Below are 20,528 nucleotides of genomic sequence, written 5' to 3'. Positions count from 1 at the left end.
TCCATTCAGCTGAGACCCTAGGGACACTACCCTGCAGGCACACATAGTTGGAACAAGAGAAATTGTAACAAAGGCAGTAGAGCCAGTTTCATGTATATGTTGTCATTTGATCACTCCTTCCACTGAAACAGTTTGAGTCCAGCATCGTGAACTGGAGTGTCATCAGGTGTCATAAATGATTGGTGCTGTGATGTTTAATGTTTCTATCAAGATAAGACAAATAATGTCATTTGCTTGATGTTTTCAAGATATCAGCTAAACCTCTTTGCAAGGATGTGCTTGGATCGCCAGTATCTGGCCATCAACCAGATTTCTACACAGCTGTCTGTAGACTTGATCCTGCGGTGTGTGTCGGATGAGAGCCTGCCCTTCGACCTCCGTGCGTCTTTCTGTCGCCTCATGCTGCATATGCACGTGGACCGGGACCCCCAGGAGTCCGTGGTTCCTGTTCGCTATGCCAGGCTCTGGACAGAAATCCCCACCAAGATCACCATTCATGAGTACGTGCAGACACCTTTCCCCGGATAGTAAATTCAGCAGTTGAACTCAAAATCCAGTGTCTCTGATTTTGAAATTCAATGCATAGGAAGGGATTTGTATGTTCTAAGATCACTTATCTTCCAAAATGCAAATAAGATGCTCCATTTTTAAGGTAAAATGACCATTTTAAGTGACAATAGAAGCATCTCTCTGGAAGCTAATAAACAGAAATGAGTTTATTAATACCAATAAGAATTTGTGAAATGCTTTTGTCACAGGAGACTATGACTTGGAGGTTTGCATGGGTGGGCATTTTGCCTAGAGGTTAAGATGCCTGCATCCCATGTCAGAGTGCCTGGGTTTGATACCCAGCTCTGGCTCCTGACTCCAGCTTCCTGCCAGTAAAGACCCTGGGAGGCTACAGTGATGGGCCCAAGTCATTGGGTTGCTGCCACTTGTGGAACCTGATTAAGTTCCTGGATCCCAGCTTTGGCTTTAGCCCAGTCACAGACCTTTATGGCCATTTGGGGAACAGAACAAGAAATAGTAGCGGTCTCTATCTGTATGTGTCTGGCTCTGCCTCTCAAGTAAATGTCTTATGAAATGCTTTCTTAAGAAAGTTCATGGCACGTGTGTATAGTGAAACAACTGGGCATAGATTTAAAAAATTTTTGCACAGACTTTTTGAAGTACCCTCAAAGTAACTCATCCACAATAGCCTCTGTCTTATAAATGAGGACACAACATCTGGGATGGGCAATTAATATATCCAAGATTGTGAAGCCAGAGTTAAAATATGTACAAAGGTCTTTCAAACATTTTGCTGAGAAAAAATCCATGCAATTTCTTTCACAGCATATGTTTTCCACAAACTTTCTGAATCCCTCTTGTGTGCGCTCCTGTTTTTAAATGAGTACAATCTGCTTAACTTGCTTTATCTTCTTTCCGTCTCTCCCAGGTACGATTCTATAACAGATTCTTCCAGGAATGATATGAAGAGGAAATTTGCGCTGACAATGGAATTTGTTGAAGAATACTTGAAAGAAGTTGTCAATCAGCCCTTTCCTTTTGGAGATAAAGAAAAAAACAAACTGACATTTGAGGTACCTCTTTTAAACAGTCATTTGTGAAGCAATTAAAATTTCCCTGTCAAAAATTGGGTACGTTGAGCATCCAAGACATTTCCCTGTGGTATTCAGGGTGCTTTGGTGATTGTCTGGTTTAGTTCATGCAAGTATCATTCTCTTTGCCTTCAGTTTAGTGCTTTGATTAACCTCTATGTGCAGTAAAATATTTTAATTAGGTATTAATTACTGTTTGCATACTTTATGTTTGGATTATTATTATTTTTTCATTTTCATGGATTTTTTAAAAAGATTTATTTATTTATTTGAGAATCAGAGTAACACAGAGAAAGGAGAGGGGGAGAGAGAGAGAGTGAGAGAGAGAGAGGTCTTCCATCTGCTAGTTTACTCCCAAATTGGCTGCAGTGGCCAGAGCTGCACCAATCTGAAGCCAGGAGCCAGGAGCTTCTTTTGGGTCTCCCATGCGGGTGCAGGGGCCTAAGGACTTGGGCCATCTTCTACTGTTTTCTCAGGCCATAGGAGAGAGCTGGATTGGAAGAGGAGCAGCTAGGACTAGAACTGGCGCCCATATGGGATGCCGGTGCTTTAGGCCGGGGCTTTAACCCTCTGCACCACAGGGCCAGCCCATTTTCATGGATTTGGTGTTTTTAGTCTCAATGAACTGAATTGGAATAGTTCCATAATCAAATTTTGGGGACATAATGCTAACTCTAGAGAGGATGCTGTTATTTTTTATTTTGTATGTTAGCTACCTATTGTTTATAACAAAGTACTCCAAAACTTAGCAGCCTAAAGCAACAAATGTTTATTGTCTCTCAGTTTCTGTGGGCTGGGAACCCAGGCTTAGCTTGAGAGGTGGCTCTGGCTGTGGTTGTCTCATGAGGTAGATGTTGACTGCAGTTGTGGCCATCTGGATCTTCTGATTTCCCACCGCGCCCTTGTGGGTGCAGGTGGCCACACCTCCCTGCCGGCTGCTGGCCCAGCCTGGCAGCTTCTCCCTTTGTGTGCCTACCTGGAGGCTGCCTGACTTCATGAGCAGCAGCTGGCTGTCCCTAGAGCAAGTCATCATGTAATCCAGTCTTGGAGGTGACATGCCACCACTGGTGCCATGTTGTGCTGGTCACATAGGCCACCCTGGTGCAGTGCGGGAGGACACTGTACATTTGGGGGCTGCCTCTTGTCCTTTGTTATCCACGAGACTACAGATTGCGTAGGGAGTGTGTATTTCTGGGCAAATTTTACAGACAATGTATCTAATCACTAAAGTAATTAATACAACTATCAATGAGCAGGTATCCTAATGACTTCAGTGAGTTAATATAATTAACAGGTAAATAATTCAAATGTAAACTTCTTTAATCACCTTTAAGCACCCAGCATCTTATTTAGAATTAATTCTAGGCTTGAATAAATGAAAGTTGAAGTGGAAGATTTTGCAGATATTTTAATTCCTAGATGTTAAATAATTAGGCTGCTTGAAAATGCTTGAGTTAATTTAGATAACAAAACAAGCCAACATGTATTAAGTCCCCAATGGTTTCTTTTCTTTTCCACCCCCTCCTTTTTTTTTTTTTTTCCTTATGAAGGTGGTCCACTTGGCTCGGAATCTCATATACTTCGGATTTTATAGTTTCAGTGAGTTATTAAGGCTCACACGAACGCTTCTGGCCATCCTTGATATTGTGCAGGCCCCTATGTCATCGTATTTTGAAAGATTAAGCAAATTTCAAGATGGAGGTAAGAATCTTTGGACATGTTACATTTTTTTGTTATTACTTGGAAGTAAAAGAAAAAGCTTGAGTGGTAAAGCTGTTAGCATGTACCTGCTCATACATATAGAAACTAATCCTAGAGTGATAATAAACTGAATTAATGAACATGCTTGTCAGTGCAGAAGTTTTGAAAGACAAATTCACAAGGTCAGATTCCACCTTTTGCGACTAGGGTTCTGCCTGTCCACTAGTCAGGACTTATGCGTTTGGAAAAATGGAAACATCTCAGTGTCTGGGATCGTCTCGGAACGGGCACTGTGCTGGCTGTCCCTCACAGCAGGGCACAGGAAGGAGCCAGGAAAGGAGGGCTACTCCAGGCATGCTAGAGAGCAGGGAACGCAGAGCTGTGTGGAGGCGGTGAACTGGACGTGGGACTGTCAGAGCAACCTGTGCTCAAATCCTGCTTCAGCCTCTTCGTAACTTACCTTCTCTGGGATTTTCTCATCCCATCTGAGATGTGAAGATGATAGTAAGAGTGTCTTCCTTGGTTTCCTGGTGGGGAGTAAGCGAAGGCAAACAGTGTTTAGCAGGCTTGTGACACTGTCAGTCTTGTGACTCAGTAGACCCTTTGGAAAATGGGATGATTATGTTAGGTTGGTGCGCCTGAAAACACCCTGAGCTAGACAATTGCTTTCAGATGGTTTACCGTGAGGAATGCACTCAGGTTCCACGGTAAGGAGGCGAGGGAGGTAGGATGGGGCAGAGAAGCCCATCAGCAGCGCAGCTACAACTGAGACCCCAGCTGATGCTGTGGGGAGCTTGGGGGCCTGGATAGCACGTCAGAGGGCAAGGGGACTCGAGGCTTTGTCTCCTTGTGTCATCCAGCCTCCAGCTTCTGGTTCCATCATGGAGTGCTGTGTGACATTCAGAAGGCAGGTCCTTTGGCCAGAAGTCATTCCTAATGAAACACAGTGGCGGCCGGCGCCGCGGCTCACTAGGCTAATCCTCCGCCTAGCGGCGCCGGCACACCGGGTTCTAGTCCCGGTCGGGGCGCCGGATTCTGTCCCGGTTGCCCCTCTTCCAGGCCAGCTCTCTGCTGTGGCCAGGGAGTGCAGTGGAGGATGGCCCAGGTGCTTGGGCCCTGCACCCCATGGGAGACCAGGAAAAGCACCTGGCTCCTGGCTCCTGCCATCGGATCAGCGCGGTGCGCCGGCCGCGGCGGCCATTGGAGGGTGAACCAACGGCAAAGGAAGACCTTTCTCTCTGTCTCTCTCACTGTCCACTCTGCCTGTCAAAAAATAAAAATAAATAAATAAATAAAAATAAAAATAAGAAACACAGCGGCTGTAGGAATCCACGCTGCAATCATGAAGAGGGGATATGGGTGGAGCACAAAAGTATCCAATACAATTTCCGTAATGGGAAATCCAGTTTCAGATCTAAGGAATAAATACATGCTTATGCAGTGTAAATGAGGAACTTGCAGGTAAGCTGGAAGCAACTGAGTGCTGCAGCCGTAGCGGTCAGTGTGAAGCAAATGAAGCCCCATAAATCCCTGCCCCTCAGCACGGCCAGAGCCAGAGGACAGCACAGACTTCAGCTACCGTAAGCAGAAGAGTGAACACCAGTTTTCAGGAGCGCTGCCCCGTGAGCCCCCCTGCAAGCCTTTGTGTGGAAGGAAGAGACGGGCTTGCGTGGACATGATGCTCTGAAAGGAGAATGTATCTCCCGGGTGCAGACCCTGAGAAAGTGTCCAGGTAGTTAAGAGCACTGAGTAAAGAGGAACGGACTCGAGAGGAAGTTGTGGAAAAATTGTGCTTCTAGGATTGAACGTAGTTAAAAGTCAGGGGGTTGGGGCATCATTTCAAATCCTGTTAGTGCAGCAAGAAGGAAAAAGATGGGGAAATGCAGAATGCCGTGAGATAGCAGAAAGCCAACCAGTTGAAGGATTTTGCTGAAAGAACCTCACACACTTCATGGAAAACAGAATTAAACAGTGAGTGTGTTTTGGTGCAAAGAATACTTGGAAATCATGCATGCTGATGTCGCTCCTCCCTTGCTGCCCACCCAAAACCAAATTGGAGCAAAACTGTACTTTGCACCCCTGACAGGAGAGGGAGCTGTCCAACTAGTGATCGTGTGGATCAGCCTATCGTCATTCCTGTCTAGGGGGTGCATTGATGTTATCAGCCTTGGTTTACATGAAACTGCTGCAAGATCAGACAGAAAGGAATAATCCAAACATTCCAGCTGATGGGAAATCCACTCTGAAAAGCAACTGTGAAATGAAAGAAAATGGCGGTGTTACATTCTACACAGAGTTAAATTGCTTCCACTGTCTTTGTAAAAAGGCACTATGAAAACTACCTTGCACCGCACATTCAAAAGTTAAGGTCAGAAAAGGAGCAAAAAAATGGAAGAAAGGAAATGAAAGTTGATTGAACTCAGGAAAGAAACAGGATAAAATGTTAGACTTCCTTAATTTATTTTTGGAAATACAGACAAAATTGTAATTTGAATTCAAATGTAATAAAAGGCATTGAAGAAAGGCAGGAAAACAATGAAGGGAGTGACAGTCACATAAACAATAATGTGGATCAGAGAGAAGAAGGGCAAAGAAAAGCCATCATAGGAATAATTGGAGGCCCTGAGGAAGAAAGTTTAGCAATGGAAAAGAATAGGTTTTTAGAATTATAACCAAAACAAACATTCCCAAGGTAGATGATGGCTTGAATCTGCATGGTTAAATTGTCCAGTTTGGTTATCTCTAAGAGCATAATAAAACTATGACAGCACTTCAAGAAGTTTGTAGAAATATGGAATTAAAAAATAGTGAACATTTTCTATGAACTGATGAGATACTCTCATTTTCTATGAACTGATGAGATACTCTCATTTTCTATATGTAGAGTGATACAGGTTTGAGGAAGGAACTCTGAAAGCAAACAAAGAAAAAGGAAAGGACATGTGAATGTTCTTTACTCTTCTTTTTATCTTTTTCCTAAGATACATCTATTTATTTGAAAGACAGAGTCACAGAGAGAGAGAGAAAGGGAGAAATCAATCTTCTGTTCACTCCCCAAGTGATCACAATGGCTGAGGCTGGTCTTGGCTGGAACCAGGCGTCTCGAACTCCATCTGGGTCTCCCGCATGGGTGGCAGGGAATCAAGTACTAGGGCCATTTTCCACTGCTTTTCTAGGCGCATTAGAAGGGAGGTGCATCAGAAGTGGAGCAGCTGGGACTCAAAGCTGTATTCTGCTATGGGATGTGGACATCACAGGGGGCTGCTTATCCCACCGTACCCCTATATCTGCCCCTCTTCTATCTTCTGTACTCATTAAAAGTTTCCTAACAGAAGTCTGTGAACAATGTACGAAGTAAAAATCTGTGAATGACAGGGAATCAGAGACCAGCAGTAATGAATCCAAGAGCAGGGACCTGCAGGAGTCTCTGCTGACTGTGCTGCCTAAATCTCTCAGTGAAAAGCAAAGGGTCCTTGTCTTTGCGCAAGAAAGAATTCAGGCGTCAGACAGAGAGCAGTGGTAAGCAAAGTGGCAAGGTTTATTAGGGTAGGGACATCCGTAAGAATGGATGGGCACCTCTCCAGACAGGACCTGGGAGAGAGTGTGCAGTTTTCTTTTAGGTTGGGGCTTTTTTTTGTTTGTTTTTGTTTTTTTGACAGGTAGAGTTATAGACAGAGAGAGAGACAGAGAGAAAGGTCTTCCTTCCATTGGTTCACCCCACAAATGGCCACTACGGCTGGCACTGTGCCAATCCAAAGCCAGGATCCAGGTGCTTCCTCCTGGTCTCCCATGCGGGTGCAGGGCCCAAGGACCTGGACCATCCTCCACTGTCCTCCCGGGCCACAGCAGAGAGCTGGACTGGAAGAGGAGCAACTGGGACTAGAATCTGGTGCCCATATGAGATGCCAGTGCCACAGGCGGAGGATTAACCCAGTGAGCCACGGCGCCAGCCCTAGGTTGGGGCTTTTAAGGGGATGGGTCTTGCCTTCCCTCCCCCTCTCCTTCTCCTCCTTCTGAACAAAGGACTTGTTGGATGTAAATATGAAAAATTCCTTTGTGAGTTTTCCCCTGAAGTTGTAGGACAGGGGAAGCCTGGCTGGTGCCGCCCCGCCTTAGAGGAAGGATGGTATCAGGTAGAAGCAGGGTAGAAGGTGCAGGACCCCCTGGAAGATCCTCAGGGTCCAGGCAGGACGTTTGAAGTGCAGATACTGGGCTGTACCTGGAGGGTTATTGGGATGACTTTGAGAGGCGGATGCTGGGCCGCTGTAGATGTCAATTCCTTAGGCCTTTGTCACACACACACAAGCTCATTTCTGACTTCCTACCTAACAAGAAGACTCCCTGAATTCTGGGGCATCAGATACTTGCAGTGTTCATATTCAAGGTGCTACCTCTTATGATGCTTTCTTCTTGTTTCTTTTCTCCAAAGAAACTATTTATTTAATGAGTACAAATTTTATAAGTACAACTTCAGGCATATAGCGATTCTTTCCATCATACCCGCTCTACCACCCCTACTCCCACTCCACTTGCTCCTCCCTCTTCCAATCCCAGTCCCATTCTCCATTAAGAAAAAAACAAACAAAAAACTGTTCCTCGACAGTCAAGATGAGGGCTGTTCAAAGTCAGTGCTTCTCTAAGTGTCAGTTTCACTTCCACAGATTTCCTTTTGGTGCTCTGTTGTCACAGATCAGGGAGAACATATGGTATTTTGTCCCTTGGGTCTGGCATTTTTCACTAAGTATGATGTTTTCCACTTTCATCCATTTTGTTGCAAATGACTGGATTTTATTTTATTTTTTTTACTGCTGTATATTATTCCATAGAGTACATATCCCATAATTTCTTTATCTAGTTTTCAGTGATGGGCATTTAGGTTGACTCCATGTATTAGCTATTGTGAATTGAGCTGTAATAAACATGGGGGTGCAGATAACTCTTTCATGTGCTGATTTCATTGCCCTTCGGTAAATTCCCAGGAGTGGGATGGCTGGATCATATGGTAGGTCTATATTCAGATTTCTGAGTTATCTTTAAACTGATTTCCGTAGTGGTTTTACCAGTTTATATTCCCACCAACAATGGATTAGGGTACCTTTTTCCCCCATTCTCACCAGCATTTGTTGTTTGTTGATTTCTGGTTGAAAGCCATTCTGACTGGGGTGAGGTGAAACCTCATTGTGATTTTGCTTTGCATTTCCCTGATGGCTAGTGATCCTGAGCTATTTTCCATGTGTCTGTTGGCCATTTGGATTTCTTCTTTTGAAAAATGTTTAAGTCCTTGGGCCATCTCTTAACTGGTTTTTGTTGTTGTTGTTGTTGTGGAGTTTCTTGTTTTCTTTATATGTTTTGGTTGTTAATCCTTTATCAGTTGTATAGTTTGCGAATAATTTCTCCCATTCTGTCGGTTGCCTGTTCAGTTTCCTGAGTGTTTCTTTTGCTGTACAGAAGCTTCTCAATTTGATGTAATCCCTTTTGTTGATTTTGGCTTTGATTGCCTGTGCCTTAGGGGTCTTTTCTAAGAACTCTGCCTGTTCTAGTGTCTTGCAGGGTTTCCCTTTTGTTCTCTAGTAATTTGATGATATCAGGTCATAGATTTAGGTCTTTAATTTGTTTTGAATGGATTTTTGTAAGGTGTAAGGTTGGGGTCCTGCTTCATACTCCTGCATGTGGACATCCAGTTTTCCCAGCACTATTTGTTAAAGAGAATATCCTTGCTCTAGGGATAGGTTTTAGCTCCTTGGTCGAATATAAGTTGGTTGTAGATGCTTGGTATGATTTCCGTCATTTCTGTTCTGTTCCATTGATCTGTCCATCTGTTTCTGTGCCAGTCCCAGGCTGTTCTGATCTCGGATGTCTTGATGCAGCACCACTGCCTCTCCAGGGTCTGCATTCGCAGAAAGCTGGAGTCAGGAGCTGGAGGTGATGTGGGATGTGGGCATCTTACGTGGCTTCTTAACTGCTAAGCCACGTGTCTCCTTCCATCTGAATTTCTGTGTAAGTGCTTGCAGTCTGCTTTCAGGGTCTTCCACTAAAGAAAAGTGCTTTTTTCCCCTTTGAAAAAGTGCTGATGTGTTATTTATACTTTCCCCTGTCCTATCCATATTTGCCACATACATTTTCTAGTGAGCTCCTGTCCCTTCTGTGTACCATAGTCATTCTTTGAGCTATATGAGAACCGCAATTAATTTATTCAGCAAGTATCCGCTGAGCACCTGCTGTGTGCTAGACATTGTTGCAGTCAGTGGGAATAAGCATTGAGCAAGGTACACTGAGTTCCTGGTCATAAAGTGTAGACAAAATTCCTCCCGTCACTCTTGGAGGAAGAGTGAGATAAGAAAGAAATGAGTGTGTCCTATAGTAGTAGGCAGTGCTGTGATGGAAAATAAGGCAGGACACCAGCCTGCCAAGTGACGGGGAGCGGGAAGGGTGGAGTGGTGTTCTGCTGGGCCGTGTTTGGAGGGTTCCTAGGAGAGATTGATGTGATCCCATCACTTTGGCTGCTGGATGGAAAACAGAATATTCATGTAGGCAAAGATGTCAGTGTCACAAAAGAGGAAGGCCAGGAAACTGTTCCAGATAAAGGGACATGAAAAGGATGTGGCAGCGGAATGTAATGCGTGCGTGGATCCAGAGTTGGGAGACAGACACCATTGAGATCATTTGCATGTGGATATAGGCTGTAATACTGAATCAGTTTCAATTCCTGAATTTTTAAGTTGTGCTGGGCTTATTTTTAGGAAATATGTGCTCAGGATTTGAGGGTTGACAGTTTGTGCTATCTGGGACTAACTCTCAAAAATGGCAGGAAAGGACTCTGTCTCCTTCCCGACTCCACCGTGTGTGTGTCTGTGAGTGTGTGTGTGTGTGTGTGTGTGTGAGTGGGTGGGTGTGGAGAGAGAGAATAACTGGCCGAGGGAGTGAGAATGCCATGGTAACAGAATCCATGCAGCTAGTCACTCTGTGCTGAGGGTAGATGGCGATTCTTCCTATCATTCTTGCAACTCCTCCCATATATTTGAAAAATTTTAAAACAAAAAAGGTAAATAACTAACCAGGTAGGAAAAGGATGTATTGTGACAAGGTGACATGTTAAGCTGAAAAAATTGTCTATACCAAAAGGTGTGTTGTTATAGCTGGGTTCTATGAGATTCTAAATTCCTAGCCAAAGTTTCAGTGGACTCTCAGTTCTGAACAGAAGCAGCGTGAGGGAGCATACTTCTGAAATCTCCGAATGTGGACACAGGATTGTCAGGCATGGAAAAAATCTTGTGGTACAAGCGTGAGACAGGGGTCAGTGCCAGAGAGGAAAGCCCGGATCATGGAAAGTACCTGGCAGGAAGCAAGAACTGTTACTGAAAAGAACCGCCAGTAGCCGTGTCGAGCAGTGTTGCCACATCATGAGCGGCAGCGTCTCATCTTCTTGGCACTTTTGCCCGCCAGTGATTTGGTTTGTGTTTTCCTATTTTAAAGAAAATTTATTTTCTGTTGGAAGTCATTTGCAGAACTCATTTTTTAAAAGTACAAAGTCACTTTATAAACATTATTGCTAGATAAACCAGTTCCTGTGAGGATGGAACCCTGTTTTCCAGGCTGCTAGTACAGCCGGGATGTTTTGTGCCAAAGAAGGAGACCCTCACTTACTCACTGTCTCCCTGACCCGACTCCAGCTCTGCTGGGGTTGCACCGCAGGTCAGACACAGGGAAACAGGGGAAGAGTTGCCTTCTAGATGGGTCAGGCTCTCAGACCCTGCAGTCCCATTTCGTGCCAGCCCTGGTGGCGCCAGTCTTCATCAGGGTGTGCACACTCAGCCTTCGTTTGTTTTTCTGGGAAATCCTGGAGGATTGGATGTCAGCGATTAGCATTTGAGACGGAGGCTGGGGTGGCTGGCCAGGAGGGAACAACTGCAGAAGGTCCCAGTGCAGCCCACCTCTGGGTCAGTGGCCTTAGTTGTCTTCATCCGAGATTTCAGTGGCATCTGAGTCGCACTCCCAGCGTCACAGTGGGTTGTCGCTGGCATGCTCTACTCAGCAGAAGTTGCTAGGCTCAGCAACAGCTTCCACTTCCGTGCCCTCAAGGTGGTCCATGCAGGAAATGATTGAGGAGCACCCACTTGGACACTCAGGGGCTGGCACTGCTCTGGCAGGCACTGGAGCAAACTGGAAGATTCTGATGTTCACAGCTGTCAATCTGATACCTTTCCCTTGCTACCTCTGTACTCACTTAGGAAAAGAAATGCTGTTTTCAAACAAATGTATTCACTCCCAGCAGGCTACGTTGTTGAGTCAATTTGCTTTGCCTAATACCCGTCATTTGCTCCTGAGATTTACAATGCACAGGCACCATTCAGTGTAATTGATCTTTGGGGCAGAAGGGTTCTGTCAAGCAGTGCTCTTCTTTGTCACGTATGGAAGTTAAAAGCGAGTCTGCACAACAGCTGAAACCAGGCAGATTTTCTATATTCCTTGCGAACATTTCATTTTTAAAATTATACGTTTGCTTTTCAGCCTTGCCAAAGGACACACAACATGAAGATTTATACTGCATCAAGGTCGCTGTTTTTTTACAACAGGGTGGGGGTGTTTGATTCCTCCAGAGAGTCATTTAAACAGCTGGAGACAAATGTGAATTCCAGTTCTGCATTGTTCTCAAGAGCAGCATGGTGGTTGTCCACCCTGAATTGTGAGAGAAGGTATCATGTCCATTTGGACACAAATGTGGTTGACGTAGGGCCGTTGACACAGCCTGGTTTGGGTCTGATTCATTATTTATGAGGGATTTTCACAAAGTTCATGGAAAATGTGTACTATGAAAAAACACTGTGTATGGATTTCATAATCTTTGGCAGCAAAATAAATCTACCTTTTATTTATTTATTTGAGAGGTAGAGGTACAGACAGTGAGAGGGAGAGACAGAGAAAAAGGTCTTCCATCCGCTGGTTCACTTCCCAGATGGCTGCAATGGATGGAGATGAAACGATCTGAAGCCAGGAGCCAGGAGCTTCTTCCAGGTCTCCCACGCGGGTGCAGGGGTCTCCCATGTGGATGCAGTGCCCCCAGCACTTGGACAATCTTCCTCTGTTTTCCCAGGCTAGAGCAGAGAGCTGGATCAGAAGTGGAGCAGCTGGGACTTGAACCGGCACCCATATGGGATGCCGGCACTGCAGGTGGAAGATTAACCTACTGCACCACAGTGCTGACACCTAAACTTAACTTTTAATTCCGTGGTTCCATGGGCTTTTTGAGGTCTTCTTGTCGTTATCTTGTTAATATCCTTTTACTTGTCTGTATTTATTATTTGGATAAGATTGGGGCTGAGACCTAAACTTTCAGTATGCAACAATGAAATTTTTACTATCAAGGGAACTTGGGACATAGCTGGGATGTCTAGGATACCACTGTAGTTTTTGCTAAGTTAATCTCATTTTGGAATTCACCATCACTGGAAAAGGCAGTATACTATAGAAAACTACCAGAAGACCAGCGCTGACTAGTTGCTTATTTTATTATCTTGCATTTCACTTTTTCACAACTCCGAAGTCTTGGGAGTTTCCATAGCTCAGTGGTGAAATGTGAGCCTGTGCCCGGCCAGTAACCGGGTCATCCAGTCTGCCGATGTAGACATGACCATGTTGGAGACGGGAAATCACTGGGAACATCAGTGGAGAATTGCATTTACTGGTAGGATTTCCTTTCCTGGGAGAATCTAGGAGTGGAGATGAAGTGGCTTTGGCCTTAGAGAATAAGATGCAGGCAACACAACAGCTTGGAAAGAATGTCCTGCTTTAAGGGGATTGGAAGTGCACGGGGGTGATTCATAGCCCTCTGGGTCCAGCCCTGGGTAGAGGCAGAGATAAGTAGAGCAGCGGTGACCCTCACATTGGACAGGTGTGTGTCCAGGGGTGCCTGTTGCCCTGGACCATTTGAGGAAGGGAGAGAGAGGAGTAGTCATCCAGGCAGAGACAGAGAACCAGCTGCTTCTTCAACTTAGCAGTTTTGCCTGCCAGGGACCCTGTGTGATCCGCCTTGAAATGCTTTTCCTGGCAGCAGAGTTGCTGTTAAAGAGGAGAAAGGAAATGGAGCTGGGAGGTGGAGCAGAAGCGTTTTTAAAATATTATTACATGGGTGGGAAAGGAAGAAAATAAATACAAATAATATGGCAGAAAGTAGTGTCTTCCTTTATGAAATAATTTGATTAGTCTGAATGGGATCTTCGTGGTCTCTTCCAGTTCAAAACTGATTCTTCAAAGATTCGTATGTAATTATTTTCAGCGGACTTCCACAAAGCGTGTCTTGCTTATAGCTGCGGCTGCTCTTTGTAGAGACACCAGTTGGCCTTGAAACCAGAAGCTTGAGTTCACTTAAAATACCCAGAATATCTTACAGAAACAAAAACGAGGGAGGGACGGAGAGAGGGGGGAGAGGACTTACCTGGCTGTGAGGTGACGCGTGGAGGTAAAGGGGTTGTGACGGGGTGGGGTGAGACAGAACGCAGAATAGTTTAGTACGAGGACGGAAACCAGAAAGCAGGGGTGTAAGGTTCAGGCAGCTTCATTTGAAACTCATCCCTATGTTAATTTTTTAAAAGATTTAGTTGTTTATTTGAAAGCTAGAATCAAAAAGCAAAAGGCACAGGCAACAGAGGAAAAGAGAGGTCTTCCATCTTCTGGTTTACTCAGCAAATGGCTGCAGCAGCTGGTGCAGGGCAGACCAGAGCCGGGAGCGTGGAGCTCCATCTGGGTCTCCCACTTTGGTGGTGGGGCCATTGGCACAGCACACAGCAGATGAGAAAACCACAGTCGCAGAAATCTGTGTCCGCATCTGAAGAACGGATTCAGGAAAGACTCGTTGCACAGAGCTGGTTTCTGATGTCAGTGATTCTGAAGCATCTGAAAATAGTGTCCAGAATTTTCTTTTCGTGTCTAGAACTTTGTTATGCTTCAGTGTGTTTTAAAGTCACTTGGATTTTCTTCCCTGGTTTCTGTTTCCCGGGAGATCTTAGTCTTGACTCACAGTTTTTCTGAAAGAGAATTGTGGATGTAGTGATGGCCGTGTCCACATTCCCTTTCAGAAGTGAAGGGCCATGCTGCAGCTGCATTCAGCTGGAGCTCCTGGGAGGGCAGCCTTCAAGGGCCTTCTCCTGTGAGGACTGATGTGTGTCACAGTCTCATGTCTTCCACTTTGTCCACATCACCCAGAAAATTCAGTAGAGGATAATTCAGTAATGATGTATTTACTCAACAGTTTTGATTTAGCTTGGAGTGCTTTTTTTTTGATTCAGGAGTGGAGTATATCCAGCCTGTGGGCAGTATAAGGCATGCAGAATCTTTTGGCCTGGCCCTGCCAAGGCAGCTGCAGGTGGGACTTGAAATGCAACAGTCTATAGTGGGCCAATTTTTGAGCTGATAATTTTATATGGCCCATGATTGATGTTCTGAATATCCAAATGGTTTTTGGCAGAAAGAAGGCTCCCACCTTTGGATTAGATAAAACAATGTCAAATGAAGACTCACTCCTTTGTAAATGATTGTTCTGCTTGCCTTAGGGGAAAAAATACCAATCACAAGTCAACATTTTATGTCCTAAGTGTCTCTTGGAGCTGATTGTTCTGCTTCTCTTCCTGCAGATATCTGCTTGCCCTGTCTGTTTCTGACTCTTTTTTCACATTCCAACAGCAGGATCCTTGAGAATTATACATTCTGCCCCTTTCTTTAGCTCTCTTCACTGCTGGAGAATAATAACTCAGCTCCTTAAGTTGGTGCCCAAGGGTCTTCATAATTTGAGTCAAGACATCTCTAGCGTTGGTTCTTGCAGTTTCCTTGGCATTGCTAAGCAATATCAGTAGATAATGTTCTGCGGGCTGCCTCTGTATCTTGCTTATGCAGTCATATACCATGTAACATGTATTGGTCAACAGTGGACCACGTATGTGAGGATACATATACCATCTGGTCCAGGGGTGAGGTGTACGGTAGGCTACACCACCTAGGTTTGTGTACGTACACTCCACGATATTGGCACAACAGCAGACTTGCCCGGTGGTGTTTTTCTCAGAACACATTCCTTTCAGACCTTGTTCTTCATTAGAATGAATGTGTCTAGGTTGCCTACTTTATAAAAACATGCATGCACTCAAAGGACAAAAATATTTAGAGATCCTAATAATCCAAATATATGTTTCTATGTTTCTTTTTTAAAAAAATAATTCTATGACTCTATTTTATAAATCTGTCTTTTCAGTAGACCTAGGAAAGCCTCCATGATTTGTAGAGTTGCTAGCTGGATAAGTTAATCATAATGATTCAGATTTATTGATGAAGAGAACCCAAGTGTGTGTGTGTATGTGTGTGTTTGGGGGCAGACTGTGCAAATAAATTCTATTTCAGGTTCTTAAGTGGACTTGTACTTGCCTAATATACTGCTACTTACCTACCTACACTCAAGCATATTTATTGAGTGAAATGCTTTCAATGAGTGTATGTGAATTATGTGGTTTATATATATAAATGTGTGTTTGAACCATGGAAACACTTTCTAGACCATATATATAATATATATATAATTTTTTCTTTTATTACTTAAAAACTTTTATTTTCACTTCCCAAACAAAATGAATGGATGATAACATGATAAATCCCAGGTTGTGTCAAAAAAACTTCTTGATATTTTGTTTCTGCAATTTTATTTTAGTAGTTTAGTGATTTGTACTGTGATGTAGTTCACATGTTCACTTGTTGAGTGTGTAGGCTGATAAAGTTCAGCAAGTGCACATATAGTTTACATAATTTAGTAAGACCTAAAGCAGCTCTGTAACGTTTGCATAGCTCTCTCGATCAGATGCTACTCATAGGAAGTTATCATACATGAAATTATTTTTATTCTGCTTTGCAAATTAGTTGACCCAGTAGAGGTGGAAGACTATAATTGTAGATTTGGCTATAGGATGTGTCATAAATAAAGGTGCCATCTGTCACTTTGGGGTTTTGGTACCCCAAATCTGCCAGTCACTCGCTGAGTGAGGCATGTTCTATAGTTTAGTGTGAAAGAGCTTTGTCCTGATCTTTTTGTTGTAAGGTGACCCTAAAAGCTCTGGAGTTGCTTGGGGTGATATGAGTGGGCCTAGGCAGAACTACTAACATTGCCTGATTGAGTCATCAGGATCAGTACCTAGGGATGACCTCACAGGTAGTGAGAACGGCTGAAGAGGAATGGGTTGTTCGTTGTCCTTTCCTTCTTTCTACTACAGTGCTTTCCTTTAACTGTAAATATTGTGTGTAACAGCATCTGAGGTCTCAAGGTTCTAATACACTGGGACAGGTTCCCCTTTTCTCTTAGGTTCTGGTCAAAGGTATCCACCAAGTACTCAAATAAGGTGTATTATTGTAGCTTAACCAGATTTTAGAGCATTGGCATAGAAAGAAGCCATAGAAGTAAGTCATCTATACAACGTATTAACTTCAGTTCCTCATACCACACCCATTACAAGTGATCATCTAGGATTGTGATCACCTGGAGTGACCATCATTTGATTTATTTAATTAATTTCTTTCAAAGAGATAGAGAGATCACTCCCATCTGTACTCCCAAGTTCCAGCAGCAGCAGGGACTGGACCCGGCTGAAGCTCAGAGTCAGGAATTCAATCTGGGTATCCCATGTAAATAACAGGAATGCAATTTTTTAAAAAATATTATTTATTTATTGACTTGAGAGGTAGAAACACAGAGGATGAGACAGAGAGAAAAGGCTTCTATCCACTGGTTCACCCCTCAAATGGCAGCACAGCTGGAACTGGGCCAGTCTGAAGCCAGGAGCCAGAAACTTCTTTTTTTTTTTTTTTTTTTTTTGACAGGCAGAGTGGACAGTGAGAGAGAGAGACAGAGAGAAAGGTCTTCCTTTGCCGTTGGTTCACCCTCCAGTGGCCGCCCTGGCTGGTGCACTGCGGCCGGCGCACCGCGCTGATCCGATGGCAGGAGCCAGATACTTCTCCTGGTCTCCCATGGGGTGCAGGGCCCAAGTACTTGGGCCATCCTCCACTGCACTCCTGGGCCACAGCAGAGAGCTGACCTGGAAGAGGGGCAACCGGGACAGAATCCGGCGCCCCGACTGGGACTAGAACCCGGTGTGCCAGCGCCGCTAGGCGGAGGATTAGCCTAGTGAGCCACGGCGCCGGCAAGAGCCAGAAACTTCTTCCAGGTCTCCCACATGGCTGAAGAGCCCAAGTGCCTGGGTCCCCACTGCCTTTTTTTTATTTTTTATTTTTTTTGGACAGGCAGAGTTAGACAGTGAGAGAGAGAGACAGAGTGAAAGGTTTTCCTTCCATTGGTTCACCTCCCAAATGGCTGCTACAGCCGGCTTGCTGTGCTGATCCGAAGCCAGGAGCCGGGTGCTTCCTCCTGGTCTCCCATGCAGGTGCAGGGCCCAAGGACTTGGGCCATCCTCCACTGCACTCCCGGGCCACAGCAGAGAGCTGGACTGGAAGCGGAGCAAGCGGGACAGAATCCGGTGCCCCGACTGGGACTAGAACCTGCAGTGCCGGCGCCGCAGGTGGAGGATTAGCCTAGTGAGCTGTGGCGCCGGCCTCTTCCACTGCATTCTTGGGCCATAGCAGCAAGCTGTATTGGAAGAGGAGCAACGGGGACACAAACTGGCCCCTTATGGGATGCCAGCACTGCAGGTGGAGGCTAAAGCTAGCACACCACAGTGCTGGTCCCAGGAATGCAGTCATTACTTGAATGCATGAATAATAGGAAGATGGAATGGAGAACAGAGCTGGGACCTCTTCTTTTTTTTTAAGGCAGAGGCAGGGAGATAGAAAGATGGAGAGGGGGAGGGGAAGAGAGAGATGGAGAGAGAAAAAGAAAGAGATCTTTGATTTGCAGATTCACTCCCCAAATGGCTGCCAGTGCCCATAGCTGGGCTGATCAGGAGTCAGAAGCCTGGAGCTTCTTCCCAGTCTCCTACATGCATGCAGGAACCCAAGCACTTGGGTCATCGTCCATTGCTTTCCCAGGCCATTAGCAGGTCGCTGGATTGGCAGTGGAACAGCTGGGTCTTGAACCAGCGCCCATGTGGTGATGGTGTTTCTACCCCCTATGCCACAGCGCTGACCCAGAGCTGGGACTTGCACAAGGCATTCACATATAGGATCTGGTGTTCCAAGCTGTATTTGAGCTGTTACACCAACATCTACTCCTGAAATGACCAAGATTTTATTACTGAAAATGGTGGGTCTTTCTTGTTTCCAGGAGATCTGATTGTTAGGTCTCTATTGTTATTAGTTCCATTATTATTAGGTCTCTATTGTTCTAAATATAACCTCCCATGAGGAATCTTGCTCCTGCTGCTGGGAACCACAGAGAAATTCGACGTCACTTCCACTCTGCCTGCCTTCTGTGTCTGAAAATGGCTACCCCATGACCTCAGCATGTCCTCCTCTCTGTGTCATCTCTGCAGCCCCTTCAACAACGCCTGTTGGGATTCAAATCTGCTTTTTCATTGGTTTGACCAAAACAGAGGCACAGACTGAGCACTTTACTTTGGTAATGCAGTTTAGGTGAAAATGAATGTTTCCTTAACACTGACATAATATTGATTCCTGCTGAATCTGAACTCAACTACAATTCTAATTCGTGCTCCTTTACATCACATTTTCCCTGTCATATACTTGGATCGGTTTTATTTGGACCCAAGTGCAGCACTTCATAAATTTTGATTTCACCTTCTTGCATTTAAAGAATTAATTTTCAATATATTCCTGTAGTTACTTACTAGATCACTGGAATAGTAGTCATTTACTGTGTTAGTGTTTTTCCCTTGTTTCATGTTGTCTTTGCATCTCAGAAATGTGCTATTTCTGACTTTACCCAAGTCACTTAAAAAACATAGTAGCCAGGGCTGGCGTTGTAGCCTAACAGGTTAAGCCGCTGCATGTAATGCTGGCATCACATATGGACGCAGGTTGAGTCCCGGCTACTCCACTTTTGTTTCAGCTCCATGCTAATGCACCTGGGAAAAAGAAGATGGCCTGGCCCGGTGCCGTGGCTCACTAGGCTAATCCTCCGCCTGCGGCGCCAGTACTCTGGGTTCTAGTCCCTGTTGAGGCGCTGGATTCTGTCCTGGTTGCTCCTCTTCCAGTCCAGCTCTCTGCTGTGGCCTGGGAAGGCAGTGGAGGATGGCCCAGGTGCTTAGGCCCTGCACCTGCATGGGAGACCAGGAGAAGCACCTGGCTCTTGGCTTTGGATCGGCGCAGTGCACTGGCTGTACTGGCCATTTGGAGGGTAAACAAATGGAAGGAAGACCTTCCTCTCTCTCATTCTCTCTCTTACTGTCTAACTTTGCCTGTCAAAATAAAAAAATAAAAAAATAAAATAAAATAAAGAAGGTGGCCCAAGGGAATGGGCTGTCGCATCCCTGTGGGAGACCCAGAGGAAGCTCTGGAATCTTGGCTTTGGCCTGGTCTACCCTTGACTGTTGCTACCATTTGGGGAGTGAACCAGTTGATGGAAGATCTCTGTCTCTTTTCTTCTTTCTCTCTCTCTCTCTCTCTCTCTCTCTCTCTGACTCTGCCTTTCAAATAAATAAAATAAATCTTTTAAAAAATACATAGTAGCCCCCCCATCAATGGTATCACTTTTGATAGTTAACTGCACTCTGAAGATATTAAATGAAAAGTTTCAGAAATAAGCAATTCATATGTTTTAAATAGCTTTTATTATAGCTCATTGTTAAAACTGTTCTGCTTTATTATTAATCTGTTATAAATTAAACTTTAATTTATGTGCTTACTTTATAAATTAAACCTCATTATCGGTATGCATGTTAGGAAGAAGATGTAGTTTATATGGGGTCATTCCTATCCATAGTTTCAGTCATCCAGTGGAAGTCTTGGAATGTTTCTGCTGTGGACAAGTGGGGATTACTGTGTTGATCTGGTTAAAGCTAGAACAAAGCAGCAAAGACTACGAGGCTCTTCTGCACTTTAACTATGATTTATTAACTAATACTCTTGGTCTGTAATCACTTAACTAAATCTTCATTCCTATAAAAATCTGCATTAGTCAGTGTATGTGTCTGTGGTATGAGAAATCAAGAGAGGTTACTTTTGGTGGGCAGTGGGGAGAGGGAGGAGGAGAGGAGAACTGGGGAGCTTCACTGTGAAAGGACATAGAGGAGCCTCCTGGGGTAGTGGAAATGGGTTGTGTCTGTCTGACAAGTGGGTTATAGG

General features: G+C 44.6%; 1 protein-coding gene across 3 annotated transcripts in view; it reads left to right on the top strand.

The window, feature by feature from the left end:
* ITPR2 (inositol 1,4,5-trisphosphate receptor type 2) overlaps positions 1 to 20,528 on the top strand; it is a 536,564-nt gene that overhangs the window by 184,486 nt on the left and 331,550 nt on the right. For all 3 annotated transcript variants that reach the window (XM_089304708.1, XM_051850872.3, XM_051850873.3), the window contains 3 exons: positions 249 to 500; positions 1,439 to 1,583; positions 3,152 to 3,302. In XM_089304708.1, coding sequence (XP_089160834.1) covers positions 249 to 500; positions 1,439 to 1,583; positions 3,152 to 3,302 — 548 coding nt within the window. The remainder of the gene's footprint in view (positions 1 to 248; positions 501 to 1,438; positions 1,584 to 3,151; positions 3,303 to 20,528) is intronic.

Source organism: Oryctolagus cuniculus, chromosome 9, assembly GCF_051225735.1.
Source record: "Oryctolagus cuniculus isolate XC-2025 breed Fujian yellow rabbit chromosome 9, ASM5122573v1, whole genome shotgun sequence".
Lineage (NCBI taxonomy): Eukaryota > Metazoa > Chordata > Mammalia > Lagomorpha > Leporidae > Oryctolagus > Oryctolagus cuniculus.
This window is presented reverse-complemented; position numbering and strand designations above follow the sequence as displayed.